The 24,576-nt window shown below is 40.0% G+C and overlaps 4 protein-coding genes across 6 annotated transcripts in view; 1 reads left to right on the top strand and 3 right to left on the bottom strand.

Moving 5' to 3' along the window:
- Nucleotides 1-537: 537 nt before the first annotated feature.
- l2hgdh (L-2-hydroxyglutarate dehydrogenase) lies at nt 538-6,481 on the bottom strand. The gene is made up of 10 exons (XM_068338156.1): nt 6,257-6,481; nt 4,369-4,484; nt 3,876-4,027; nt 3,436-3,567; nt 3,194-3,356; nt 3,063-3,097; nt 2,807-2,974; nt 2,377-2,534; nt 2,097-2,228; nt 538-1,745 (listed from the first exon to the last, which is right to left on the bottom strand). Exons 1-10 carry the CDS (start codon nt 6,346-6,348, stop codon nt 1,550-1,552), a joined length of 1,344 nt encoding a protein of 447 aa, XP_068194257.1. The 5' UTR covers nt 6,349-6,481; the 3' UTR covers nt 538-1,549.
- Nucleotides 6,482-6,526: 45 nt separating this feature from the next.
- Nucleotides 6,527-9,442, top strand: dmac2l (distal membrane arm assembly component 2 like). 2 transcript variants are annotated; one of them, XM_068338159.1, is made up of 5 exons: nt 6,527-6,610; nt 6,722-6,818; nt 7,443-7,651; nt 8,560-8,731; nt 8,856-9,442. In XM_068338159.1, exons 2-5 carry the CDS (start codon nt 6,724-6,726, stop codon nt 8,968-8,970), a joined length of 591 nt encoding a protein of 196 aa, XP_068194260.1. In that variant the 5' UTR covers nt 6,527-6,610; nt 6,722-6,723; the 3' UTR covers nt 8,971-9,442. The 2 variants fall into 2 exon arrangements, with proteins under 2 accessions (XP_068194260.1, XP_068194261.1); XM_068338160.1 differs by having other exon boundaries at nt 6,555-6,610; nt 6,693-6,818.
- A 143-nt stretch (nt 9,443-9,585) lies between these two features.
- cdkl1 (cyclin dependent kinase like 1 (CDC2 related kinase)) lies at nt 9,586-16,088 on the bottom strand. Its single transcript, XM_068338158.1, has 10 exons — nt 15,999-16,088; nt 15,166-15,407; nt 13,649-13,770; nt 12,189-12,261; nt 11,756-11,846; nt 11,062-11,262; nt 10,858-10,940; nt 10,511-10,567; nt 10,204-10,365; nt 9,586-9,973 (listed from the first exon to the last, which is right to left on the bottom strand). Exons 2-10 carry the CDS (start codon nt 15,331-15,333, stop codon nt 9,872-9,874), a joined length of 1,059 nt encoding a protein of 352 aa, XP_068194259.1. The 5' UTR covers nt 15,334-15,407; nt 15,999-16,088; the 3' UTR covers nt 9,586-9,871.
- Nucleotides 16,089-17,324: 1,236 nt separating this feature from the next.
- The window catches only part of map4k5 (mitogen-activated protein kinase kinase kinase kinase 5), a 30,044-nt gene continuing 22,792 nt past the window's right edge, over nt 17,325-24,576 (bottom strand). For both annotated transcript variants that reach the window (XM_068338194.1, XM_068338195.1), the window contains 10 exons: nt 24,128-24,188; nt 23,367-23,481; nt 23,091-23,149; nt 22,086-22,189; nt 21,511-21,688; nt 21,356-21,424; nt 21,171-21,263; nt 20,884-20,954; nt 19,248-19,303; nt 17,325-18,256 (listed from right to left, as the gene is read on the bottom strand). In XM_068338194.1, coding sequence (XP_068194295.1) covers nt 18,169-18,256; nt 19,248-19,303; nt 20,884-20,954; nt 21,171-21,263; nt 21,356-21,424; nt 21,511-21,688; nt 22,086-22,189; nt 23,091-23,149; nt 23,367-23,481; nt 24,128-24,188 — 894 coding nt within the window. In that variant the 3' untranslated portion in view covers nt 17,325-18,168. The remainder of the gene's footprint in view (nt 18,257-19,247; nt 19,304-20,883; nt 20,955-21,170; nt 21,264-21,355; nt 21,425-21,510; nt 21,689-22,085; nt 22,190-23,090; nt 23,150-23,366; nt 23,482-24,127; nt 24,189-24,576) is intronic.

Below are 24,576 nucleotides of genomic sequence, written 5' to 3'. Positions count from 1 at the left end.
GTACCCAAACACGTGCATCATAAAGGGATCGATGACGCTGCTGAAAAACACTGATGATCAAGAGTCACCTGAAGATGACACATCACCCGCATCGGTAGCCACTCCATTCCTCTGGGGAGTCTATAACAGCTTATATTGTTTATTAAACGGCGTAATTACTTATCATGGTTAATAGTCAGTGTAAGCGTCTCATGCAGTTCTGGGAATGTCCCAGACAAGGCTGTCTTACATAATTTTCTTCCAAATCTTCATGCCTTTAATAAATTGGTTTAAAGAGTGACGAGTCAATTGGAAATAGTTGGTCATTTTTCTAAAAATTGTTCTCTGACTCAACACTACCCATAAAAAGCATGACCAATCCCTGTATTTTGAAAATTATCACAAAACCAGACCTACTTATAGATGTACAACCAATTTTAAAACAGAAGACAGGTTTACTTAAAGTGCACCAAAGAAAAAAATAGTGTACTGTATTTTTAAATTCTGCATCTAAAATTAATACTAAAGAAAATGTGACATAAACAACAGACTGTCTGCTCTTCAAAAATATGTATTTATTGTACGATCATTTGTAAATACAACAGAAAAGATTAAGAGGCACAGTATGTTGGAAGGTTTTGTATGTGAAGAGATGTTTTAAGGAGAATTCTATGAATTCATCTTTCAAAGAAGTTCCATTAATGTAATATGACATAATAGTTTAGTGTTTGTGGTTACAAAGTATGTTTAATGTAAAATGTCATTCGTACAGAAAAACATTCTGATTCTTAAAACTGCAAACAGATCTTAACTGTTTGCAATTAAAATAGTTTTACATTTCATTCTAAAATCAGAATTTTTTTTTAAATGACACAAATATCTTCCATATTCTCAAAAGTAAGATTTTTTAGTACAGAATCAGTTTTGTTAAAAAAAAAAAAAGTGTTGGGAATTTATATCTCAAAACTGTTTTAGATTTGGGCAAACAGACTTTACAATATTCAAATAACAAACACAATCTTTCAAAAAAACATGCAATACAACCAAAAGGACACTAAAGAAAAATATATTTCCACTCGAATTAAATTCAATCAGTCTCTCAAAAGTTTGCATCAAAAAACAGGCTAATGAATTTCACATTTAGCACTTCAGTGCTTCTAGAGAATGATTTTCTTTGCTTGGCATTTTCAGAGCAAAACATGATGCAGTTTTTATAGTTTTATAAAATGTTATATAAAATATAATTTTACTTGATTCTTCTCCTGAATAGTAGTTGAAAATGAACAAACGAATTGTGCAGTTAAAATATTCCATGTTTGAAACAACCGCGACCAGCTACAGTGGATGAAGCAGTAGACAATGAATGAATGAATGAATGAATGTTTGAAACAGAATTATTGAAATAATGTATTATACCACACATTTCTAATTTTTCCATCCAACTTAAGGCTGAATTATAATAACATTTTGCATGAAGACAGCAATGCTGAGGTAGTAACAACTTGACATGATGTGGTTTCACCCAGCTGGATTATTTTGGCTCTTCTCTTCCATCAATCGCCATGTTTCTCTACAGATTGAAGCGACTGGCCACCTCGTCTGCGATCATTTCAGCAATGGCGAGGGAAGAAGTAGCTGCAGGAGAGGGAGCATTACGTACATGAAGCACCCGACTGCCCACTTCCCCGACCCCGCCATCAAACACAAAATCATCCACAAGGTTTCCATCTCGGTCGAGTGCCTGAGCACGAACTCCCGCCGGACCCCTAGAGAAAAAAAAAATCCAAAGTTACAGAGACAGCCGGATTTTAATGTTCATACTTGCGCTGGTATTATATTATTTGTTTTTGTTAATTAGAAAGGGACACATACAGCACACATAGATAAATCGTACCTTGGAGGATTCCTGTTTTATTTTTGTTAGAAACAGATTTACCTCATTAATCACATAACATATGATATAAAATAAAAAGGAGTCAAAATGTGATTGGTTCTAGTTGAATAAATTATACATGGATAATTTTTAAATAAGATTTTATGTATTAACATAGTTAAAGAAAATTGAGCAGTTAGTTATGATAAGATCACAGCGTTTTTGTCTTGCATTACTGCTTTACCTGAGAACGTCACTTCGTGAAATTTCAGGGATGTATCTCTGCAGGATTTTAATCTGCGCATTAATGTTTATCCCTCTATACATTTCTCCAATCCCGTAAGTTATATTCCTTAATACCAGTTTCTGAAGGCCCCTGAAGAATAAAACAAAATAGAGATTAAATATTTAGTGAAATGCAATAACTTTATGGCAATTAGATGAGATGGGATTCTGTGCCTCTTTTCTAAATACAGTTTCAGTATACTTCACCAAAAAGAAAATAAAAACAGATCCTGGGATACCTGAATGAGAGTGCGTCCGCAAAGTCTCGGATATTGAAGTCATATATTTTGTAACCTTCCCTTTTGAAGGCCAGAACTGCGTTTGGGCCGAGCCAAACACTTCCATCCATCCGCGGGGTAAAGTGAACACCAAGGAATGGGAAACGAGGGTCAGGAACCTATACATATTTATCATAGGAGCACAATGAAGAACAATAATAATGTAATTATGTCTTTTGAAGTGACTGGAATGTAGATCACGGAAGAGTAGAGTGACTCCATAAGAGGAAACAAAAACCAGGAAATATACCTTTGTCTGGGGTATTTTCTATTAAGAAACGAAGAGTCTTATTGAATGCTTCATAAACAGCAGCTGAACTTTGTCTATCAATATTTAAATATAGCATCATCACTCCTACAAGGCACTACATACAAGGTTGGTTAGACTTACAGGGTAGATATTTCCTTTGACCAAATAGTGTTTCTCTGGCTTCAGGACCAGATAATCTCCTCTAAAGGGGACGATCCTCGGCTCCCGACTGCACCCAGATATCTGCGACAGGCGGTCGGAGTACAGGCCTCCACAGGTCAGAACATAACGGCACCGCACCTCGTTACCCTGTTTGAAACAACATAGTGAAAACCAGGTAAGAATAAGAACCCACACAATGTAAACATGGCAATGCTTTTAAATGTGATTATCTGACCTTTTTGTCTGTGACTGCAATAGGATATTTCATTCCTGAGAATGAAGAAATATTAATATTGAGGTAAACTGAAATAACTCCACCACTCTGTATTCAAAAAGTTTACATTGATGTCCAGAACAGTTTATTACCCTCTGTGCTCCCTGCTGGGCTCTCCTTGGCCATGGAAATGCCATTGATCTCAGATTCAGTCACGACTGTTCCACCGGCCTCCTTAAAGTCCTCCCCATATCTGAGTGCCACCATCCTCCAGTCCACAATACCGGTGTAGGGTGAGTCCAATGCCATTACCCCCTACGAGGATGATGTACGATCAGCTATCACTGCCATTTTTATTCTGTCTGAATAACGTCAAAGTTTCTGAAACCGTTACCCTGCAGTATGGCTCTCGTTCTCGAATTCCCTTGGCATCAACAATACTGAGGTCACGCACATTGTTCTTCAAGCCACGCTCATATAGGGCTTTCAGTCTGGGTATCTCTTCCTGCTCCACAGCTACAATAAGCTGCAAGCACATAAATCCAATAATAAGTACCACAATAATACCAAGACTCCATACTGTGACTGCCAATATGGGGATCCACAGTCATCATTATGACCATGTTAGATCAATTTCATTCACTGAAGCTACATTTGAAAATAAAATGCATCCCATGTTGAATTTGATCAATTTCATATCAAAATCTGAGGTCTGAGGATTTAGTTTGTTTAGATTGACTGTTTAGATGCTTATTTACATATGAGTTGACAAAATGCTAATACTTGATATACGATATGAAATTTTTCAGTGTATCTAGAAGCTTTCAGGCCGACCTTTCCACAGCGTTTGTAAGGCAGCCCTTTCTTTTCACAGTATTCGTAGGCCAGGGTGGCTCCTCGCACACACAAGCGGGCCTTCAGTGACCCCGGCGTGTAGTAGATCCCACTGTGGATGACTCCACTGTTATGTCCACTCTGATGAAAAGCTGATGAGATTGAGAGGGACTGATAAATAAAGGAAGAACATAAAGAATAAGAAAGAGGGGGTTCATTCTAACTATCAGAAAGATATTATTGGACCTTTGAATCTCATATCATTAAAAGACTTTTTAATCGCAAATGAGACCAACATGGCAATTGTTCCTGTTTCTCACCAAGCTCAATATTATGAGTGACTCATCATTCATTTGGCCAACATCCAGTTGATAAGAGAACTTATACAGTATGTTAGTGTACAAAACAAACAACAATACGTTACAAGTTTCAGTCACCGAGACACATGAAAAGTTTTATTCCTCAGAAAAACAACTTTGAAGAAACAACCCACCGAGCTCTTTTTCTTTCTCCAGTAGGACGAAGCTGAGCGAAGGGTGCCGTAAGATGAGCTCTCTGGCTGTGGCCAGGCCCACGATCCCAGCTCCCACTATGGCCACGTCATATGTGCTGAAATACAGACGGCAGATCGGGTTGTACAGTTCATATTGAAAATGGTTACTGATAACCGGCCAGCTCCACAGAAGTCATGGTCACAGATGTGAAAAAGATGAAATGTAGGCCAGCAGTTCAATGTCCAATTTTGACGTAGTCTGTGACTGCTAATAAACTTTTTGAACTGTAAGCAAATGTCACAGTTATGAGCTATTCGGACCCACTAAAAGAATATCAAGGTGAGAGGGTCACGCAAAGTAAAACTAGAAACTGACAGGCAGTCATTTTTATATCAAACTTTTGCACGATCAAACACAGATTGCAAATAGCTGGAAGCAAACACGGGATGGAAAAACACTTAAGCCACTGGGGCAGCAGTGGCTCAGCGGTAGAGCAAAACGTCTTGAAGACAGGATCGCCCAGACATCGGGGCTCGAATCCCGCTCCCACCAGAAGAACCATCAGGAGTGTGAGCCGACGGTGGGAGGCGTCAGCTCACCTCCCAGCCACTGCCGAGGCCCCCTTGAGCAAGGGCGCAGTCCCCCCTACAAGATGCTCACCCGTCACTCCACCTCCCTGTACCTCTGTATGTCCTCTCCATACTAACTGCATGCCTACAGGTCCCTAGTGTGTGCTGTGTTCTGGGGCCTGTAACCGCTGTGTGTGTAATTAAAACATATATGTACATGTGAAAGTGTGATGCGTAAAAAGAATTTCCCCAAGAGGGACAATTAAAGTAATGGTTATTACTATTAAAATCTGCGCTCTTCTCAATGCTCTGAATGTTGGTGACAGTCAGCAGCCTATCTTATTTTCATTATAGATATCAGAACCAAGCAAAGTGCTGTGATGCTCATGATCTGACCAACATTGCTCCTTTCAGGACCATCTCATCAGATGGATGGAGCACCTCAAGAATTGTGTACAAAAACTGTAGAGAAAGGTTTCTATAAGGGTTCTGACAGGGACTGCACAGATTGCAAAAACGACTGTCTTGTTTTAAACAAAAGGAAAAGATTCTGTTGTGATAGACCTAAAGTTACAACATCTGTATTTTATAAACTGAGGAGGAGTGTGTTACATAATCTGCATACCACAACCCACAGAGGCGCTGGGGTTCTCAAATGTTTTCTCTCAATTTCAATTCAATGTAAAATAGAAGAAAAAAAAAAACTATTCATACAAAACACATTTCAACTTCCTTTGTATTTTTTTTCTGGGAACATGTAGATCTTGAAATCTTAAATTAAACTTGTAATGGTTCCCGCGTGGTGAAGTAAAACAATCTGGAGGACTGAGTTAATGTGAAGCACATGTTGCAGGCATAACTTCCTAAAGGTGAAGTGCACACAAAACTTGCAGCAGACTACTCAACACACACACACACACACACACACACACACACACACACACACACACACACACACACACACACACACACACTTGCAGGTGAAAGTCAACGCGTTTGTTTGATAAAACTGACGCCTGGAAGTGAAGGAGTGTGAAATCGACACGGTGCAGACGGAATCATTTTGTGTACAGGATAATAAAGTGATGCGGGTGCAGCCAACAGATCTACAGTCCTCTATTATGTAGTCGCGTTGTGGGTGGATGAATGTCCCCGTTCACGCGTGGTTTAGAGCAAAAGTTAAAAAGACAGATGCAGGTTATGTAAGTCCAGATCTTAATTTATTTCCAGCAATACGATTATTGTGTTTGTTTTCCATTTAGCATTGGACTAACTGCTGACGGCGGTTGTTTTCTTCGTTTCCGTGCGGAGTACTCACCTGTGCAGCTGTCTGGTCCTCATGTCCTTCATCAGTTTGGGCAGCACCGGCCCGACACCCCTGACAGACGCGCTGCCCAGAGTCCGAATCATCGTGTCAGAGTTGAACAGCTCCTCAAAGACGCGTCTTCATGCTACAAAAGTCCAACTAATCCCGGACTTCTGCGCTACCTCGTCCTGTCTCCTCATCCAGGCCAGCCCCCCTTCCTGGAGTTGTGGCCACGCCTTCCGTAACGTAACACCGACTTGTACGACCAGCCAATGGAAGGGAGCGGTTCTCCTTACGTCATGAGGTCGGAGGTTACAGCGATGGACGCAGTGTAAAATGTAAATAGAGCGATTTGTTGAAGGGCAGGTGAGGAGTTCTTCAGCCTCCTGTTGAATTGGAATGTTAAATTCTGATAATGCTTATTGTTATTTACTTATTTATGGTTAAGTTGTTGTTTATTTATCCTTACATTGTGAGATATGAGACTCTTGTCGCGGGCGGTGCGGTCGGCCGTGGGCCGAACGGACTGGAGCCGCAGACACTTCTGGAGCTGGCTGAATGCAGTCTTTAACAAGTAAGAAATACAGGTTTAGTATCTTAGGTAGTTGCTACGCGGTAATGCATGGCCAAAAATGTTTATTATAATATAATTCTCTCAAGGGATTTAAAAACGTATTTGTTTTGTTTTAAATACAAACATGTTTGCTTCTCTTTGCATGAAAATAACAATCCATGTTTTGTACCTCCTTGAATTAATTTGCTTTCATAAGTAACAAAAAAAAGTCCCAAAAATTATTCGCTGACATAAGAGTATAAAATATTTACACAACCAGTAATTCCTCAACCAGCTGATGACAGAGCAGACAGGAAATGTTGTGTGTCTATGGAGAACACACACACCATCACCAAGCCAACATATCCAGAACTGTAATGTTAAAGACTTAAAAGCAACAGCAGTTTTTTTTCTTACATGATCCAATTTTTTAAAAGAAATGATCAATAATGTCATCACAGGTTTGCAGAATCCTTTATTCAACAAAGAGATCCTACATATTTTGATGTTGTAATGTGGTACTATGGTATTGGCCAATGGATAGGTTGTGAGTTTTTTTATCGTCTTGACTCACTTTTGGTACCAAATGTTGTATTTCATCATTGTGCTGTGCTGCTGTTTTAGTGTGTGTTGATCTTCCCTCAGGGTGGACTATGAAAGGATCAAAACGGTTGGTGCAGACCGAGCTGCTGCAGAGTGGCTGCTTAGGTGTGGCGCCAAAGTGAGGTTTGAAGGATTGGAGCGCTGGCATCACGACTACAACGCACTGCCAACCGGGCCTCTTGGTAGATACAAGATCCAGGCAATTGACGCCACCGAATCCTGCATCATGTACACAGGATTTGACCACCTGGGTCAGTGTTACAGTGCAGAGAGTATTAGGTTGTCCTTCTTTTGGATTGTTCCACTCTTTTTTTTCTTTTCCTTCCACTTAATATGAGTGAAACCACGTAACTGACCCAGAGAGGTCAAAGCTCTCAAACACGTGCCAGAAAAACACATTATTTTAATGGAGAAATTAAGTGAAATATTAGTTTAGGTTCATTCTATTGGTAGGAGAAAAAAAGTTTGAGGTTTAGCTTTAGACCCAAATGGTGTTGCATCATTCTTCAACACAACTGAAGAAGCTCCAGAAATGTTTTTAGATGAATAAACTTAACCCCTCACCATCTATGGGTGGTGGTGGGGTGGGGGGGTAAGTATTGAACTTTGACTTGTAGATTGTTACTGCTACCTGTTTATGAATGAAACACCTATTTTTTATTTAACAAAAGGAACTTCTTAAATCTTAAAAGTTGTTTAGAAATGAACAGTATTATGGAAATAATATAATTTTGTGGTACAAAGTGTTGCTGACACTTGATCTAAAGTCACAACAAAATGTAATGGCAGTCCATTCAATAATTCACATACTGGATTAACAGATTAAAGAGCAGGATGGGATCAAAGATTAAAGGCGTGTTCAGAACGTGTAAATTTTGCATTAGCTTGTTAACATGAGCTTGACCTCGATCGCTGACCTGAAAGTGATTCCCCTCAGAACAAGGGATGGTGAAAGTGCATCGCTCCCAGGCTGATTATCCAAAAAAGTGACGCAAGCGAGTTGGATCCTTTACGCTGAGCAGGCACACAGAGAGCGCTGTCTCTGACCTTGTTGGCAGTGACACTCCAAACTGAGTTGTTTTTTTTTTTAGTGTAAAGTCCATCTTTGTAAATGTGATCCATGGACAGTTTGCTGAGTTTTGTTCCCCCCCCCCCACAGATGGTTTGAAATATTTGGAGGAAATCAAATTCAACAAGTGCACATATATCGAAGACGCCTGCCTGGAGAGATTGAGCTCCATAGAAAATCTGCAGGAGAGTTTGTACATGATGGAGGTGGTTTCATGTGGAAACGTGACCGATAAAGGCATCATCGCTCTGCACAAGCTCAAGTCAGTTTGATTTCTACAACTTTATTTTCTTGCAAAAAAAAGTGATTAAATGATATCATTCAATTTATTTTTTTACAAACGTTTTTCATAAATTAATCTGATATCTTGTAATGATTGCACACAGGAATCTGGAGTATCTGTTTCTCAGTGATCTTCCTGGAATCAGTGACAAACTGAAGACAATTGAACGACTGCAGACAGCACTTCCACGTCTGGACATCTCACTGGGTTCGCTCTGACCAACAAACTACTTCCTCTTTGTAAAAAATAGACACTTTTCAAAGTAAAACCTCAAAGGAGTCCAAAGCATCAAGAGTTTTAACCATTATCCTTCAGGGCTATTTTCATGTGAATTATTAAGTCTTTGTAAAATAAAGTGAGAGAACGACACCATGGGAAAATATCCAGTTCGAACTACATGTTTCCAGTTAAAAAGAAACATTAAAGCACTTTATCCTGTTGACACCTTGATAAAATATTCTTAATTACATTCTCAAGGTATTAAAAAGGTACACAGGGAAAATAATTTGTGAATATGATCATTTCTCTTCAGATTAATTTGGCATTTATGTTTGAGGACAGACAGATGGCTGTGAACGTCCTTAGCACCAAAGTCCAAGACATAATGATTACAACGTGTTACTATTACTGCTGTATTCTATAAATATGAGAATGTGTTCACTCCTGACATCAATAAATATTTCCAGAAATGCTCATGAGTCATCATAGCTAACAAAAATCTTGATTCTCCACTATTACTTATTTGAAACAACAAGAAGTCAACAGTTAAAAACCAGCGTTATATAAAACTACAGTACATTTGGCAAACCAGGCACAGCAGGACGCCGTAGCTTTTCTACCCGGCAGCTACGAGCGGAGCGGCACGTTGCTCCTTGTCTTTACACTCCTAGATGAAAAAAATCAGCTGGAAATATGGGCAACAACATATTTAAGTCCACATGATGGGATTTAGTGCATAGACTGACATCAGTAAGAGACACCGACCTGCCCCACAAAATAAAAAAAAATATTCAAAATGGTTGAATCCTCTTGAAAAAAAAAAATCTGCTTCACTGCCTGAGTATTTTTCAGAAAACGCTGCTGGTCAGCGACGCCTCGTCCAGCTCAGCAGCAGCAGGTCTAGATGTTTGGGAGGTGGTAGTTGAATTTACGCAGGTTATTGTAGTACCTCTTACTGTCCACAGCTGGAAAGATGCTGCTGCTGGTCAGCTGTGGCAAATACTACCAAGAGGAGGAAAAACAGTGTAAGAGACAAGAATCCTCAACCTGGAGGTGATCAAATGTTCCTTTAATTTTGGAGGTTGTGTATCAGCTAATAAATAAATCTATTGTTTATCTCCTGATTTCTCTCAATAAAAAATATCTCTGCTCCAGACTTGTAGAGCTGATCATGTTTAATGTCATTAAGCCTTTAATCCTCTCCTTGATTCTGTGAAAAGAGGACTGCTTACCCCAGGAGGCAGGTGTTTACGAGGTAAACGTGTCCTCTTGTTGCTGAGGTGCTCCTGCTCTCGAGAGGAGCTCTCGCTCCTCCTGCGCAGGCTGTCAAAGTAGGGATGTTGTAGGAGCTGCTCGCAGGTCAGTCGCTCAGACGGGTCCATCCTCAGACAACCCTGCACCACGGAAACCCACGACGGACACACAGTGTCTGAGTTACTGTTATCTCAAATGTTAATCTCTCACAGAAAAAAAAATTGAATTGAATTAAAATAAAAACTTGTTTGTGTATTTAGACTGATCTAAAGATGGCATCATTACCTTCATGAGACTCACAGCTTGAGGTGAAAGATTAGGATATTTCTTCTCCAAAGGTTCCTGTTGGAAGAAAAAAAACTATGAAACCGTCGTTTTTGGCCTGAATAAAGGCCCTGACATGTCATCTGCCATCTGTGAGGGTTTCTGGCCATAGCTTCTCAACGTGTCCTTAACCGCTGGTGCTAGTTAGCAGTTCTTCTGCTGCTCTAGAATCAGTGTCAGCGCCCGTCTCTCTGTATCCGGTCTGATCAGCTCAAACTTTTTTTGGTTTACAGGGAAAAAATAGATTGAGGAAAGCAAGAAAACAATTAGTCACACATCTCATTGTCTTCTTATTTTTCATCCCTCACCATCTCTGATGGCTCTGGGATGGAAACTCCACAGAAGAACTGGTTGTTGCTGAAGACCTGCTGGTGCCGCGGGATCAGATCTCCTGCAGCGAGACGAGACTCACGTGAGTCAATTTAAAGCTGGTTAGTATTCATCCACAGGTTACACACACACACACACACACACACACACACACACACACACACACACAAACACACACACACCGAGGGCCTTTCTGATCAGGTACAGCTGGTCCATGTCAGACTTCCCGGGCCACAGAGGGATCCCTGACAGCAGCTCAGCGAACACGCAGCCGATCGCCCACACATCCACTGGGGGGCCATACTGCGTGTCGCCCACCAGCAGCTCAGGGGCCCGGTACCAACGAGTTGCAACGTAGTCAGTGTAGTAGTCACATGGACCAGCTGGAGGCACAGAATACACAAGAACGAAGACTAGTAAATGTTTGAAGAACAATTTGACCCAATGCTCCAGACCAGGAAAGCAAGTTTGGATTAATTTAAATTATCTGTAAAAAAAACCCCCCAAAAAACAAACTAATGATGCTGAATATCAATAATCAACAATAATCTACGGTCAGTACATAGAAGTGACATTCAGGTAAATGAATGTATAATTTACTTTGATTTTTAAGTACATCAATATCAGATACTGTAAGACTAGTGTACTTTTATTTGATGAGTTTCACTGTCACCGAAATATTTTAGGAAAAATATTTACATTTAATTTTCATGTGGGAACTTTTAAAAACATTTCTGACTAGACAAAAATTTTTGTTCTGATTTTATGGGTGAAGACTTTAATCAAACGACGAAGTTCTGCTTTTGAATGAACCAATACCCAACCCAAAACATTCAGTGGAACATTAAATTACCACCAGATGGCGATATGACTTACTGAGAATCCTGGCAAAGCCAAAGTCACAGAGCTTGATGACATGGTGTTTGGTGATGAGGATATTTTCCGGCTTGACGTCTCGGTGGATGCACTGCGGGGACAGAATCAATCACGTGCTGGTGGTTGAGAAACGTCGACCATGAAAGGACGCAGTGAGAAAGAGGCGACGGTGCTTTCAGGGACTTCATGCCATCCTGTTAAACGGGGGCATTGTAGCATTCGTTGTGTCTAGGTGATACATTAACTGCTATCCAGTCATGGGGAAAGAATTCTTGTTAAAAAAAGAAGAAGAAAAAAAAAAGAGTCATAAAGCGTATGGCGTGGTGGGAATTGTAGGAGGGAGGAGACGTGAGGAATGTAAAGACAAGCTGGAGGAAAATGTCTGATGGATGAGAAACGAGGAGACGTGAAAGAAGAAATTAACGGTGCTTACGTTTTGTTTGTGACAGAAGTTGACAGCCTGAAGTGTCTGCCAGGTGATGCTTTTAACAAGGTGGTCTGGAACCCTGGACGACAGGAAGGAAATCAAGTTATTATTTGATCAATTTGAACATCTTGTGTTCAGATGTCACCATGACAACATCTGTTCCAGAGGTGTGAGAATGAAAATTAGGTTTAAAGATCCAAAAAAAGCATTTATATCTTTAATCAATGGGATTATTTCAACCAGTGTTATCATAATTCATCTTGAGGGAATGTCAGGATTAAATAAATCCAATAAAAAGGAGCACGGACCTACAAGATGGATTGGAACACAAACATGTCTTCCTCCACTGGGGTCCAGCTCTGTTTCTCGGTCAGCTGTGGAGGACAGCGAGCTGCCCTGTCGTTTCCTGATGTCCAACACTGAGGCCCTTGTTAGTTCAGGGACTGTCATCTATCAGTGTTGCCAGGGAAATGGCTAAATTGAGCCTTGTCAGCGACAATTGATGGCTCTCCCCGCCCCTTCTACCCACTTTGTTTTCCCTTCTTTTGAACCCAGGAGGCTACAGGCCAGGACCAGACAGCCAAAACACTCCCTGTAAAATGTGACTGAGCTGTAGGAGCCCTGATGGTTCCTCGCCTGCAAAGAATTCTGGGAGACGATCGCTGTAAACATTCCACAGTGTGCAGGGCAGCTTCCCAGGAGATGAGCGTTGTGCCCATCTGACCCGCACAAAGCAGGGGGGGGGGGTTACAGTGTGGTATACATGTAATGTAGAGGTAATAGAAAGCACACAGCGAGAAGCGCTCACTCAGATTTATGTTCTTGTGATCTCAGCGGATGTCAGACAGAGTTGTGAGCTCCTTTCATACAAACCGTTAATTACATCAAGATTATTTTTATTCCATTAACAACACAGATTTAAATTAGACTTCCATTTTATTCTTAAATCCTTGTGAGGTTTGTGTTTCTTAAAGTAAAATATTTATGATATGAATCAAGCAGAACCTGTTGGTTGTTTGTAAGAAAGATTTTGTCAAACCACCTGGACGGGTTTCTAGTTAACTTGGTGGGAAGGTCGGACAACGTGGAACAATAAAGGGTCCAAAAACGTTCACTGTGTCAATTGTTGGCTAACAGTGGCAGCTAGCTGTTCAAATCTAAAAGAAATATTTGGTAATAAAAACTACAATAGCTATGATATAATATTCTATTTTGCTCAACAGGTAAGAAACCTACAACAACCAGAATGCAATGCAAAACACAGGCTCAGGAAACAGTCCAGACAGTGGGCGGAGCTTAGTTTTGGCCAAATTTGTTCAGATGATCCCTTCTCCATTTGACCTACTTTTTGGTTACATGCAGAAGGGAATGTGACAACATGAAGTACTGTACTTTAAATTGAAATTTAAAGTACTTTAAATTTACTGAGCACGTCTACAACGGTGCCTGTTGAAACACACACCCACCCTCTAGGATGGCGGTCCAGCTCGTTGAGGACCGTGTGGTCGCAGTACTCAAACACGAGGTGGAGCTTCCTTTTGCGCCGAAACACTTCGATCAGGTTGACCAGGTTGGCGTGTTTCAGTTGCTGCAAAAAAGAAGAAGATGGAAATAAGCTGGTCAGAGAAATGCTGTGACATCCAAACACATGCAGAACTGGAGCATCTGGCGTCTCAGCTGTTAACAGCTGGTAACAAATAAACATGCTGTTACCCATGGCAACCTGTCCCCATCCTGTCCTATTTATGAGCTTGTGGTGTCCAGCAGGCCACCATCCCTCCCACCAACTGCATGACTAATTAAACCACCAACAACTGATCCGCTGCACTTTTGATAAATATAACGCAGAAGGTTCTTTTAGATCGGTGTCTGATAAAAAGAAATGTAGGAGGTAAAAAAATGTCCAAATCAGGAAAAGAAACAAAAAGTAAAAACGCGATTGAAAAACAGAAAATCAAACAAGTTTTAATTTTTAGCTAAAAATATAATTATTTTCTCTTATTTTCTCTTAATTAATAAGACTATGTTTGGTGTTTTACTGAAAACTCAACACATTGTTTCTTCCTCAGCCCAAATTTGGCTTTTTATCACAGACAGAACTTTTAGCTGCAGTTTAAAACTGTGTAAACCCAGAACTTTTCCTGCAGTTAAATTAAATTTCACATTTTAACTAAGATATTTCATAATTCATTCATTTTCTCCCTCATTCAGCTTCAATTTTCTGAACCTCCTCTAAACGCTGCTCCTTTTATTTAGAACTCCTTGGTGCAGAAATGGCTGCTGGTTGTCTGTACGGCAAATTTCTCTATTTAATGACACTAAAACAGGATTGTATTTGTGTGCTATTACATAGCATTTCCTATGTAGAATATAGGTTGTTTTTTTCTCTACTGTTGTCATCTTGGAACAGCAAATAAAATAAAAACAAAATTTAAAGAATCAGGTGATTTATTAGGTCAGGAACCAATCAAACAATAGAAAACTATAGAATATCTAAATTAGTACATAAAGATTATGACTAGTTAAATGATGAGGAGGTGAAGTGAAGACAAAAAGGCATAAGCTAGTATATAAAGTCAGAATAACAACTTAAAAATCTATATTGACAACTGATCAATTACTATGTATTTTATCTCATGATTTTAATTTAGCCCCTCTTATCCAAGACATGAACATCACAAATTCAGATAATTTATTTATCTACTGAATAATAATGTTGATCAGATAATTAAAATATTTTATTTACTCATCATTTATACATCTCCTGATACAAATTAGATTAAATTGATGTGCAGTTTTTGAAATTTTATCGAATTTCTCAGAATTATGAGTCAATAAATAACAATGTTTTAGACTATAATTCCAGCATACATTCTCTTTTTTTATTGATGATATTATATGTATGCCTCAACTGTCTGCAGCTGCATTAATGAAGGACTTTGTGTCAGGAGTGTGAATGTGAAGCTGAAGGGTTCTGACATACCTTCAGCATCCTGATTTCCCTCAGTGCAATCTTTCTGATGATGGGATCGTCCTCTGACTCTACGAACTTCTTGATGGCGACGATCTGGCCCGTGTCTTTGTTCCTGCACTTGAAGACAACACCATAGGAACCCTCTCCAATCTTTCCTATCTTCTCATACTTCTCCATCCTTAGGCTGGATCAGCAGACATCCAGCGGTGCAAACAATTCCGGGAGGATCTAAGGGGGAGGGAGGATGGCCTCTGGAGTCAACCACAGGAGGGGGGGGTTAGGGACACTGGAGGGGGTTCACAGCAGGGTGCATAAAAACACCTGATGCCTACTTGACTTGTTGACTTGTTAAAAGCATAAATTGGATCTCTATTTGTTTATTTTATTTTAGAAGAGAAATGATTTACTTCTGCTTCACAAAAAGCTGATGGCACAAAATTATCTACTAAACCACTTAAATAAAGTCAGATTGGAGATCAAAATGTTAACATAACCTCTTAAACTCCCCCCAAATCACAATTTTTATTGTTTAGACAACAGGATGCATTACACCTGTCTCTGAGCAAGTAGATCGTGTGACAAAAACATTTGCAATGCAAAGTAAATGAAGTCATTTTTGTTCATGAGACCATTGAGAAAAATAAAATCACACTCTTCTCTACAGACTATCAATAGAATGGATAATGGAAACATCCTGAAGGCAACGTTCTTATAATTGATGAAGAAAACAAAGAAAGCTCGGATGTTATCCAGATGAAACAAAAAAAAATGCAGGACATTTTAATATTTCTAGCAACGTTTTTCTGTAAAAACAGTTTCGGAATTTAAATTTATAAACTTACTTGAGTTGAAAATGTTTCCAGATATCCGTCAGAGAACGGGAGGTGGACCTTTGGAGCGCAACTGACTGAGCAGAGACGACAGGAGTCATATTTAAAGGGTCCAAGTCTGACTGAGACATCCGGTTTTCAAAATAAGATACACATTTACGTACGTCACTTCCGTTGTATCCAATAACTTTCTATGGCAGCGGAAAATTTACAGCCAAAAATGTGAAAACTATAATTTCAGTAGAATGAATTAATCCATCAGAATGTATAATCTAAGACTATTTGTTTTACCCCGAAATTTTAAATACTATGCTTGAAAACCTTCAACTTTGACTTAATTTTTGACACATTTTCATGACAGACATGTGATTTGCTAAATAAAATCCTTCTTTCTTATAATTTATATAATTTTGACTTTATCAAAGTATGACTCATTAACACATTATTGTAATCTAGTTCATGTTTGTTTTATCTTTAATATTTCTCTTCACCAATTTTCTCATGATCATGAGTCATTGAGAATACATCTAACTACTTTACAGTATCATTATATGTGAATATAGCTGCTGTATATTGGTTCTATACCTGAACTATCAGTCAAGCAACGAAACAAAAGAACTTTCCACAAAGGAACTAAAATGATTAAGTAGTAACACAGAAAAAACAATTGATACTGTATAGTGTTTTGTTTTTCGACAGTGACATTAAATTCATTCTTTATTCCATTAATTTTTTTTGTCCGTGTGCATGTAATCTATTTGTGTGAAGGACATTGAACAGAATATTTTGTATGAAAAACGCAACACAAAGTTGATCATTTTTACTTTCAGCGACTCATTGAATAAACTGAGTTTTGTTATGAAGGAGGCTTCCAGCCTGACCAACCACTCTCACTTAACACAACTTGACACCTTCTCCTTCACCCCTATCCCCCAGTTCCCATAGGAACAGCTGACTCCACCTTCACTACCTCTGAGAAAAGGAGCAGAATCTTGTTAGTAGATTTCACACCTGATAGCATGTCAGTGATGTGATGAAAATAAAGAAATAAACCATTGAATGTTGAGGAAAAGCCCCTCACGACTCTGAAATCAATAGATGAATTTGTGCTGCACTCAACTTCCTCTTAATATTTCAACATGGAAATATTGTCGCGATCATAATTCCATTATAGCGAGCCTGACATGCTGTCATGTTGCACTGAGACCAATTAGAGCAGGCTGGCAAGAGGGGCGACAGACTGAGGAGGGAAATACGGAAAAGTAATTCTCACTGGTCTTCTCCCAATCTGTTCCATCAGTCCAACATCACCATGAAAACACACTGCATCTTGTTAACATTTTTTTTATTACAAAAACAGCATACATTAAACATTTTGCAAAGGGAATGCAAAGATGTTAACCAAACCGAGCATTGTCCCTCATTTTGTCATTTTATTTTAAATAAAAACAATGTACAAAAGTGCTTACATGGTGCAAATAATGAGAAGTAAAAAGGCTATAAAATTAGAGGGTAAAGAAACAAATGTACATTACATCCAATTTCTAGAAATGCAGCAGAACAGGAGAGTTGCAACTATATTACACAGCGGTGAAAGTAACCCAAAGCTGCTCAGGTAGTTAATCCTCATATGACAGCTTTGTCACTGTCTGCTAGCAAGGTGTGTTAATCAAACATACCCTGCTATTTAACATGAGGTTAATAAATATTGCTTAAATAACCCACAAGGTTCGTGGGTTTCAGTTTAAACGGATCTATTAGTCATGTAAAACCTTCCCTCAGCTTAAAACCGTTCGCTGCCGGCATTGATTATGAGTATTAGACACAATAAATCTCCCAATGTTTGCTAATACAATCACAAATATTTTTTGTGAAATTTAATGGCACTTTTGTAAATAATACCTCTAGATAACTTGTTTGTAACTCAGCCCATAGTACAGAAAAATGAGAAAAAAGTTAAGTAACATTTGAGATTTTATTGTTTCTCCACCTTCGGCTCAGAAGTTTCCTTGCCACAGTGTTGCTGGCGTAAGGCTACTGATTCGTCCAGACTGAAGGCGCCTTTTCACTCATATGTCCTTCCTGGCATCAGTAACAAAAGACCAACTCTTTTTTTTTTCTCTCCAAAAAACTGAGGAGTCATTTCTATTTCTCTGTGGAGAGTCTGAAGTCGGCGAGGGGCTCAGTAACTGTTTTCGTGACCTGCTAAAATGTAGAGGTTGCTCAAGGCCGTTGGGTTGTCTGTGGGTCTGCTCTCCAAAACCACCACCCTGAAAATCAACAGACACAACAGTCAGAATGCGAAGCGGCAGCGCTGAACAACTGTGGTCTTTGCACTTTAATGTCCACGTGGCAACTCTAGATCTGACCATCATTACTTCTAAAATTGATTAGTTCATGAGTATTTCCATTATTTGAAGGAATAGTTCTCCCCAAACTGCCTGGCAGCAGACTCAGAGATTAGTAACCAGTCACCGTCACATTAAGACGAGTGCATCTTCAGATGCCACCCGTCTCATGGCAGTGACAGCTGAGCAAGGACGCTACAGTCCACCAGATGGAATTACAGAGGCGTGGAGAGACACTCAAACCAGCCTGGCAGTGCCCAGCTGGCAGTGAATAAAACATAGGGTGTGGGTGTGTGTGTGTGTGTGTGGGCTCTAAAGCCATGGGTCTACATGAGGAGTCAAAGATGGGACGTGTGTCATGATATCAGGGCACAGCTAAGACATTTAATGTATTTGTTGTGTTTACAGTTTATTTAATGTTTTTCTTTGCCTCATAATTTGATACTTCTTTGTAACTAAATGCTTCAATTAACAAAAATGAAATATCAGAGGTAGTGGTAACAAAGTGCAACCAAAACAGTTTGATCTGGACACGCCCTTTAGTATGACAGATGGCCTGAGGCAATTACTCTCCAGACCAGCAGGGGCAGTAGTCCATCTTCAGCAGAAGACGTAGAATCACAGACACATCATACTGTATGACATAAAACTTTACAACATAGCGCTGCTCTGATCAAGCAGTGCTTCCTTTCCAGTGTCTGATGCATTCAGGGACAGTTGGGTTTAATAAAATCTGATGGGGACTGCGGACTAGATTTCTTGGTCAGGTAGAAACAGATGAGGGCTGTGGACTCACAACACAGCAGGTGAGGGGCTTGTTTCCAGGCGATAACGGCTGAGGAAGAGCAGCAATTAAAAAAAAAAAAAAAAGTCAGAACTAATGCTGATGAAATGCAAACGCCTCTGTGCCTACCTGTCAGATCCAAGCAGACGGAACACTCGGCTTGGATCGCAAATCTCCTGTGTCACCTGGGAAAGAAAAAAAACAACAGAAAAACTGATTTTAACAGATGACTGTGGTCTACCAATATCTGACAGCAGTGATGCTGATGTTTCTGTAAAGCCAGAAAAACATGAATCATCACAAAAATTAACAAATCTGACATAGGTAAAACACAGCATGTTAAACATGTGTCAGTTAAAAGGAAATATGTCTGGGTTTACCAGCAATGGCTGTCTTTCTTCTTCTGCCGATAGATGCAGACTAAATGTCACAATGACACATTACTGCCCTCTACTGTTTTCCACTAATGTCCATGATCTCTCAGCAGCTTTTGCGATTTCTCTAAGGCTGAACTTGTGGTTTTATTGACTGATATTGTTTTAGCTGTTGTTTAGGGGTCAGTTCTCATCGTGGGTGACTGTTGACTGCTGGATCAGTCAGCGTGTGTTAAACAATCTGTCTTTAAACAGAACAGAGCTCGAGCTGTGTGTCTCTATGGACTCACGTGACCTAGAATGACACTTTGCTGTGTAAAAGACAAGTGCCCCTTCAAAACATTCTTTCTCATGTTGACATGTCCTGAGAACCGACAGATGGGAGACGGTTGCCGTGTGACACCTGTTGGGTGTAAGTCCTTGGCCCGGGGAGGGATCTGGTTGAATGGGAACAAGGTCTCGGGTGTTCAGAGAAGCACCCACCGAGGCAAGCATGGATCAATAGGCCCACCTCCCTTTGACTGAGGAATCATAACGAGACCAACGCTGAATTATTTAGCGCTGCTCCCTGTTGTGTGACGGTCCTGTTTATGATCGTGAATGAATTTTGCATGGCCGCTGACATTTTAAAAATCCTTGCAATGGGAGGACTGTCAAGCCGGGTGGTCACCGCCTCTGAAAACGGACCTTGTCTCATCTGAGCGCCACGGGACCACGTCTGACAGCTTCCAAAAGGGCAGCGGCGATCACGTATCGCCTTTTATAAAAGCGGAATGCTTCACCTCTCTACGATCTCTTCGACTTTTATTCCGCCGCTGAGCGTGACTTGTGATCAGGTTCTCGCGGAGTGAAAGGGGGACAAATTCATTACTTGTCTGGCTTCACCTGAGGTCTAATCTAGGGATCACCTTCGGCATGTTGACACATACACTGTTTAAACGCTCAGCATCTCTGTTGACAGGAGCTATTCAGAGGACTGAGAACGTGACTAAAAGTGCATTCTACGTTTCAACACCGCAGCCACTGGGGGCTCATGATGGAACCAGCTGATATTTTGATACCAATACGGATTGAGGTGTAAAACCTATAAAATATTTCACAATTATTTCACTCTGAAGAAAGAATAAATGACAACAGAAAGGTGAAGAAGTGCAGCATCAAAACAAAGCACTAAGGCACTATTTTGGCTCTTTGTCACTATAACTAACAAAAATTGACAAGATAAAAATCTAGTGATCCAATTAGCTCAACTGAATCAGCTTTGTACAGGTACAACCCAGCAGTTTTGCTCATACATATACTCTATATTTGTGTGAAACAGACTAATGAGTGGAAAAAATAATTTCTCCAAGGGGATTAATGATGTTTCTTCTTCTTCAGGGGAATTTTACCTCATTAGACTTGAAGCTTTTCCCCTGCATGCCATGTTTCCAAAAAGCCAGGACGCTGTCCTGAAGGCATACTGTCAGAGCAGAAGGATAAGAAGGTAAAAACTTTGCTGAAAACACAACCAGTTTTTATGACCATGTTCTTTTCTTAATACTTCCCTTTCAGGGAAATAATTCTTTAAAATAATTTAAATATTTAATATTCAATAATTTTAGTCAAGATGTAAAATTTAGTTAGGATTAAAATTGGTTCCATTTCTATCCAGTTCAGTGTCTTTCTGAAAGCTTACCGACAGAACCGATGCAGAAGTCAAAACTGAGCTCTGACGCCAGCTTCTTGTTGGACTTCAGTCTGCCCTGAAGATTAACAATCTTCAAATTTTCTGGGAGGAAAAAAAAGGACCACATGACTTTAGAGACATCAAACACACACATCTGGACTGAACAGATTATGTAGAACAAAGATTTAACTTACGGTCCAAACACACCAACACTGTGTCTCTCTCCAGCTGCGTGACGTGGATTGCGTCGACTTGCTGATGACCTAAAACAACACAAACCTACTGTGTCCAGTGCATGTCTGCTCATTCACGATGCAGGTCTCTACATCTGAACGTGTGTCTGACTTACTTGTTCCTATCTCTGTGAACCAGGACGAGCTGGAGTTGAGGTTGATGGTCTCAAAGCGGACCACTTGACTTGGGTCAGAGCCCTGACTGATGGCCACGCACACCAGAGGATACTCCTGCTCCGGGACCACCAACATCTCAAACACCTTCAGTGGGCTGGGGAGTGGGAAGTCAAAGTGCTGCAGCAGGGAGAGAGATGGAGAGGAGGGTGTTGACAAAATTCGGTACGATGTAGCTTTACTTTGACGAGATACATTGTTGTCCTCTGCTAGGAACCTCAAATAGCATCCTCACATCTGTGAAACCAGCGGACGTCTAGTTTTATCAAAAAGACTAAAATGAATGCATTGAAGAAGGAATTTAATAAAAGGTATGAACAGAGGAAGAGTTAACAGCTTGTGTGATGTGGTCAATCTGGCAGTGATGTCTTTGGACAGTTATATTATTATGTTATCTTATTATGGGCTGCACATGGTTTCCAAGGGTACATGGAAATGAAGTGTAAATAATGTCTCACTGTGAAGATGTATTGAGGAACTTTAATGTTCGAAATGTGATAAGCAAAAGCTAACTGACCTTGATGAGCATGAACCTCTGCATGGGCTCGTACCACTGCAGCAGGACAATCCCAGACTGCAGTGCTCCACACAAATACTTATGGCCTGTGTATGGATTTCTCACTGTGAAAGAGAAAAGACTGTCAAAACCCACGTATTGTTTAAAAACCTGTGCTCAACAAATTCACAGTATGTCATGAAGAATCAAAGAATTATTTTCCAAACAGAGCTGTGTGATATGAAACTCTTGCATCAAGCAAGAGTCACATCACAGTGAAGTCATTCTACTCAAACACATCACGCTACAACTTTGGTGCTTCCTAATCCAAAAGAAAATAGAGTCTGATTGGGGGCAGTTTAATCTGGTTTAAGGATGCATTCAGGTGCTGTTCGAACAAAGAGCCTCTCACAGCCAGCAGAGTTGTTTGATGAAAGGAGGAGAGACATAAGAAGTTTGTTTTTGTATCTTTTAAAATCAGCCTCACTGCAGCAAACATGACTTTCTGCAAAATTATTCCACACATATAAAAACTGTTCTGTTGACTTGATTTAATACATATTTAAACTGAGAGCAGTTTGTCTGTTTTTGCATCGTTGCTGTTTAACTGTGACTTTACTGGTTTGTTTGGTTCAACAGAGACATTTTGTGTTTTATTGAATCCATAAAAGAGGTCACGTTTTCACCCATGTCTATTTGTTGGGTTTTGTTTAACAGGATTGTATAAAAACTGCTTTTACAACATTTTCCTTAAAAACTATTGAACAGATTTCCACCAAACTTTGTACAGAGCTGTTCTGGTATAAATCTTTCTTTGCCTAGATTGTCAGCCCTCTTCATTTGAAAGTGATAAATGTGCTACAGTTTAATCCTGGGATGAATAATTCTTTACAAATAGAACCATCCATCATCTGTGGAGCACTGCTATATCTTGTAAAGGCACACCTTCCTGGCACAGAGCTGTTCTTGTGTATTGACACAGTTTAAATATGATGGTGGGGTGAGTAAATAAAGGAGGCCTCTCACCAATGCAGCACTTGTGACAACCCTTTGTGTCGGGGATCTTAGTTGTCAAGGCAAACCTCCTGAGGAGAGAAAACAGTGAAGTTGTTTTGATGGCAGTCCAAAAAAGACCAGATGACGCTGGGAATCAGGGAAGTCAGCCAGACCAATAGTTTGTCAAGGTGGTAGACAGTAAAGAACAAAAAGTCTGCACAGCGTGACTCGTGACCTTATTACTGACGTGACAGGAGTGTTATTGATAAGCATGCTTGGATTCCCAGCCCAGCTTGTACGTCTCACCTGGGTAAAATTCTGTCTGGGAAACGGTGAGTCTGAAACTGAGCTGCCAGGCCGGGTTTCCGTAGCTGCTCGAACAACCCAATGAGATTGTGGGAGTACAGCTGGAAGGTTTTCCCTACAGGAAAATAGTTTGTCATAAAGCATTAAACAGCGTAGTCATAATCAAAACCATCGCAGATGTGGTTATCAAATATGACAGAAAAGAGAAAACTTTACACCACTTGGAATATTCTTTAATAAATTCTACGATGGAGGTAGAATGGTTAGATGTGAGCAGGGATGTACAACAGAATGGCAATGATGATGTGAGGCATGATTACCTTCTGATGAGGCCAGTTAGTAGAATATCATATCAAGTCAGGCGAGAGGAGGATGGACAATGTCCAAGGGAAGAGAAAAAGAGACAAGAGGTTAAGTAAACCGAAAGGGGAAAATTGCTGAAGGTAAAACCGAAAGTTAACCTCATAATTCATAACCCATTCCTCAACAATTAAACTGTAGAAAAGCTTTGAAATCTTGACAAACAAAGAGTTTTTAGTTTGCATTTCTAATTAAAAAAACAAACTGCAACTGTTCTAGTATGTGAAACTTAAAAGCTGGTCAGCAAGAACCTGTTATAACCAAGATCAGTATATCTGAGTGGTGGAGAAACAATTATTTCAGGACTGCAGATATGGACCGACTGTCAGCTGGACAGAAGGAAGGAGCAGGTTATGACAGTGGCCAGTGGAGCATCGGGCAGCGTTTAGTCTGTGACTCACCAGATAAAGACATCAGGTTGTTGTTGATGACGTACAGCCACGTGCATTTCCTCGGGAACAGCTGAATTAAAGAATTTAACAAACATGAACAATCACCATTAAGTTGATTGGCTCTCAAAGGAGGGGGTGAATCAACGTCAAGATATCCAGTGTAGGTGTTTGATCATAGCGTATGTAGTTACAGTTAAACTACGGCCTGCCAGAGACAGCCTATGCCATATTGTCTCCACAATTAAAACGTTTCCAGTTCATTTTTGTCTACTTTGACTCAGCTGCAATCTGCTACTCGCTGCCTTTTAAGTAACTACCACAAAAAATACATCATGACAACATCAAATTCCAACTTGGCCTTTTTACTGCATCATTGCTTGTGCCTTTTATCCTTAATTCTATGGTATTGAGTAGCTTAGTAGGTTGAGAATAACAGCTTGTGAAAGTTGATGGTGGTG

Source organism: Antennarius striatus, chromosome 17 (assembly GCF_040054535.1).
Source record: "Antennarius striatus isolate MH-2024 chromosome 17, ASM4005453v1, whole genome shotgun sequence".
Classification (NCBI taxonomy): Eukaryota; Metazoa; Chordata; class Actinopteri; order Lophiiformes; family Antennariidae; genus Antennarius; species Antennarius striatus.
The sequence above is the reverse complement of the archived record's forward strand: the minus strand, read 5'-3'. Positions and strand labels throughout refer to the sequence as shown.

Coding starts and splice junctions, on each gene's coding strand:
- l2hgdh (XM_068338156.1), bottom strand. CDS start 6,348: ATGATTCGGACTCTGGGCAGCGCGTCTGTCAGGGGTGTCGGGCCGGTG. Junction 3,568..3,875: donor CTTACAAACGCTGTGGAAAG/GTCGGCCTGAAA, acceptor ATGTGCTTGCAG/CTTATTGTAGCTGTGGAGCA. Junction 2,229..2,376: donor GCGGACGCACTCTCATTCAG/GTATCCCAGGAT, acceptor TTTATTCTTCAG/GGGCCTTCAGAAACTGGTAT.
- dmac2l (XM_068338159.1), top strand. CDS start 6,724: ATGAGACTCTTGTCGCGGGCGGTGCGGTCGGCCGTGGGCCGAACGGAC. Junction 6,819..7,442: donor CTGAATGCAGTCTTTAACAA/GTAAGAAATACA, acceptor ATCTTCCCTCAG/GGTGGACTATGAAAGGATCA. Junction 8,732..8,855: donor ATCGCTCTGCACAAGCTCAA/GTCAGTTTGATT, acceptor GATTGCACACAG/GAATCTGGAGTATCTGTTTC.
- cdkl1 (XM_068338158.1), bottom strand. CDS start 15,333: ATGGAGAAGTATGAGAAGATAGGAAAGATTGGAGAGGGTTCCTATGGT. Junction 11,847..12,188: donor ACTTCTGTCACAAACAAAAC/GTAAGCACCGTT, acceptor CTGTCCCCGCAG/TGCATCCACCGAGACGTCAA. Junction 10,366..10,510: donor AAGCTGTGAGTCTCATGAAG/GTAATGATGCCA, acceptor TCCGTGGTGCAG/GGTTGTCTGAGGATGGACCC.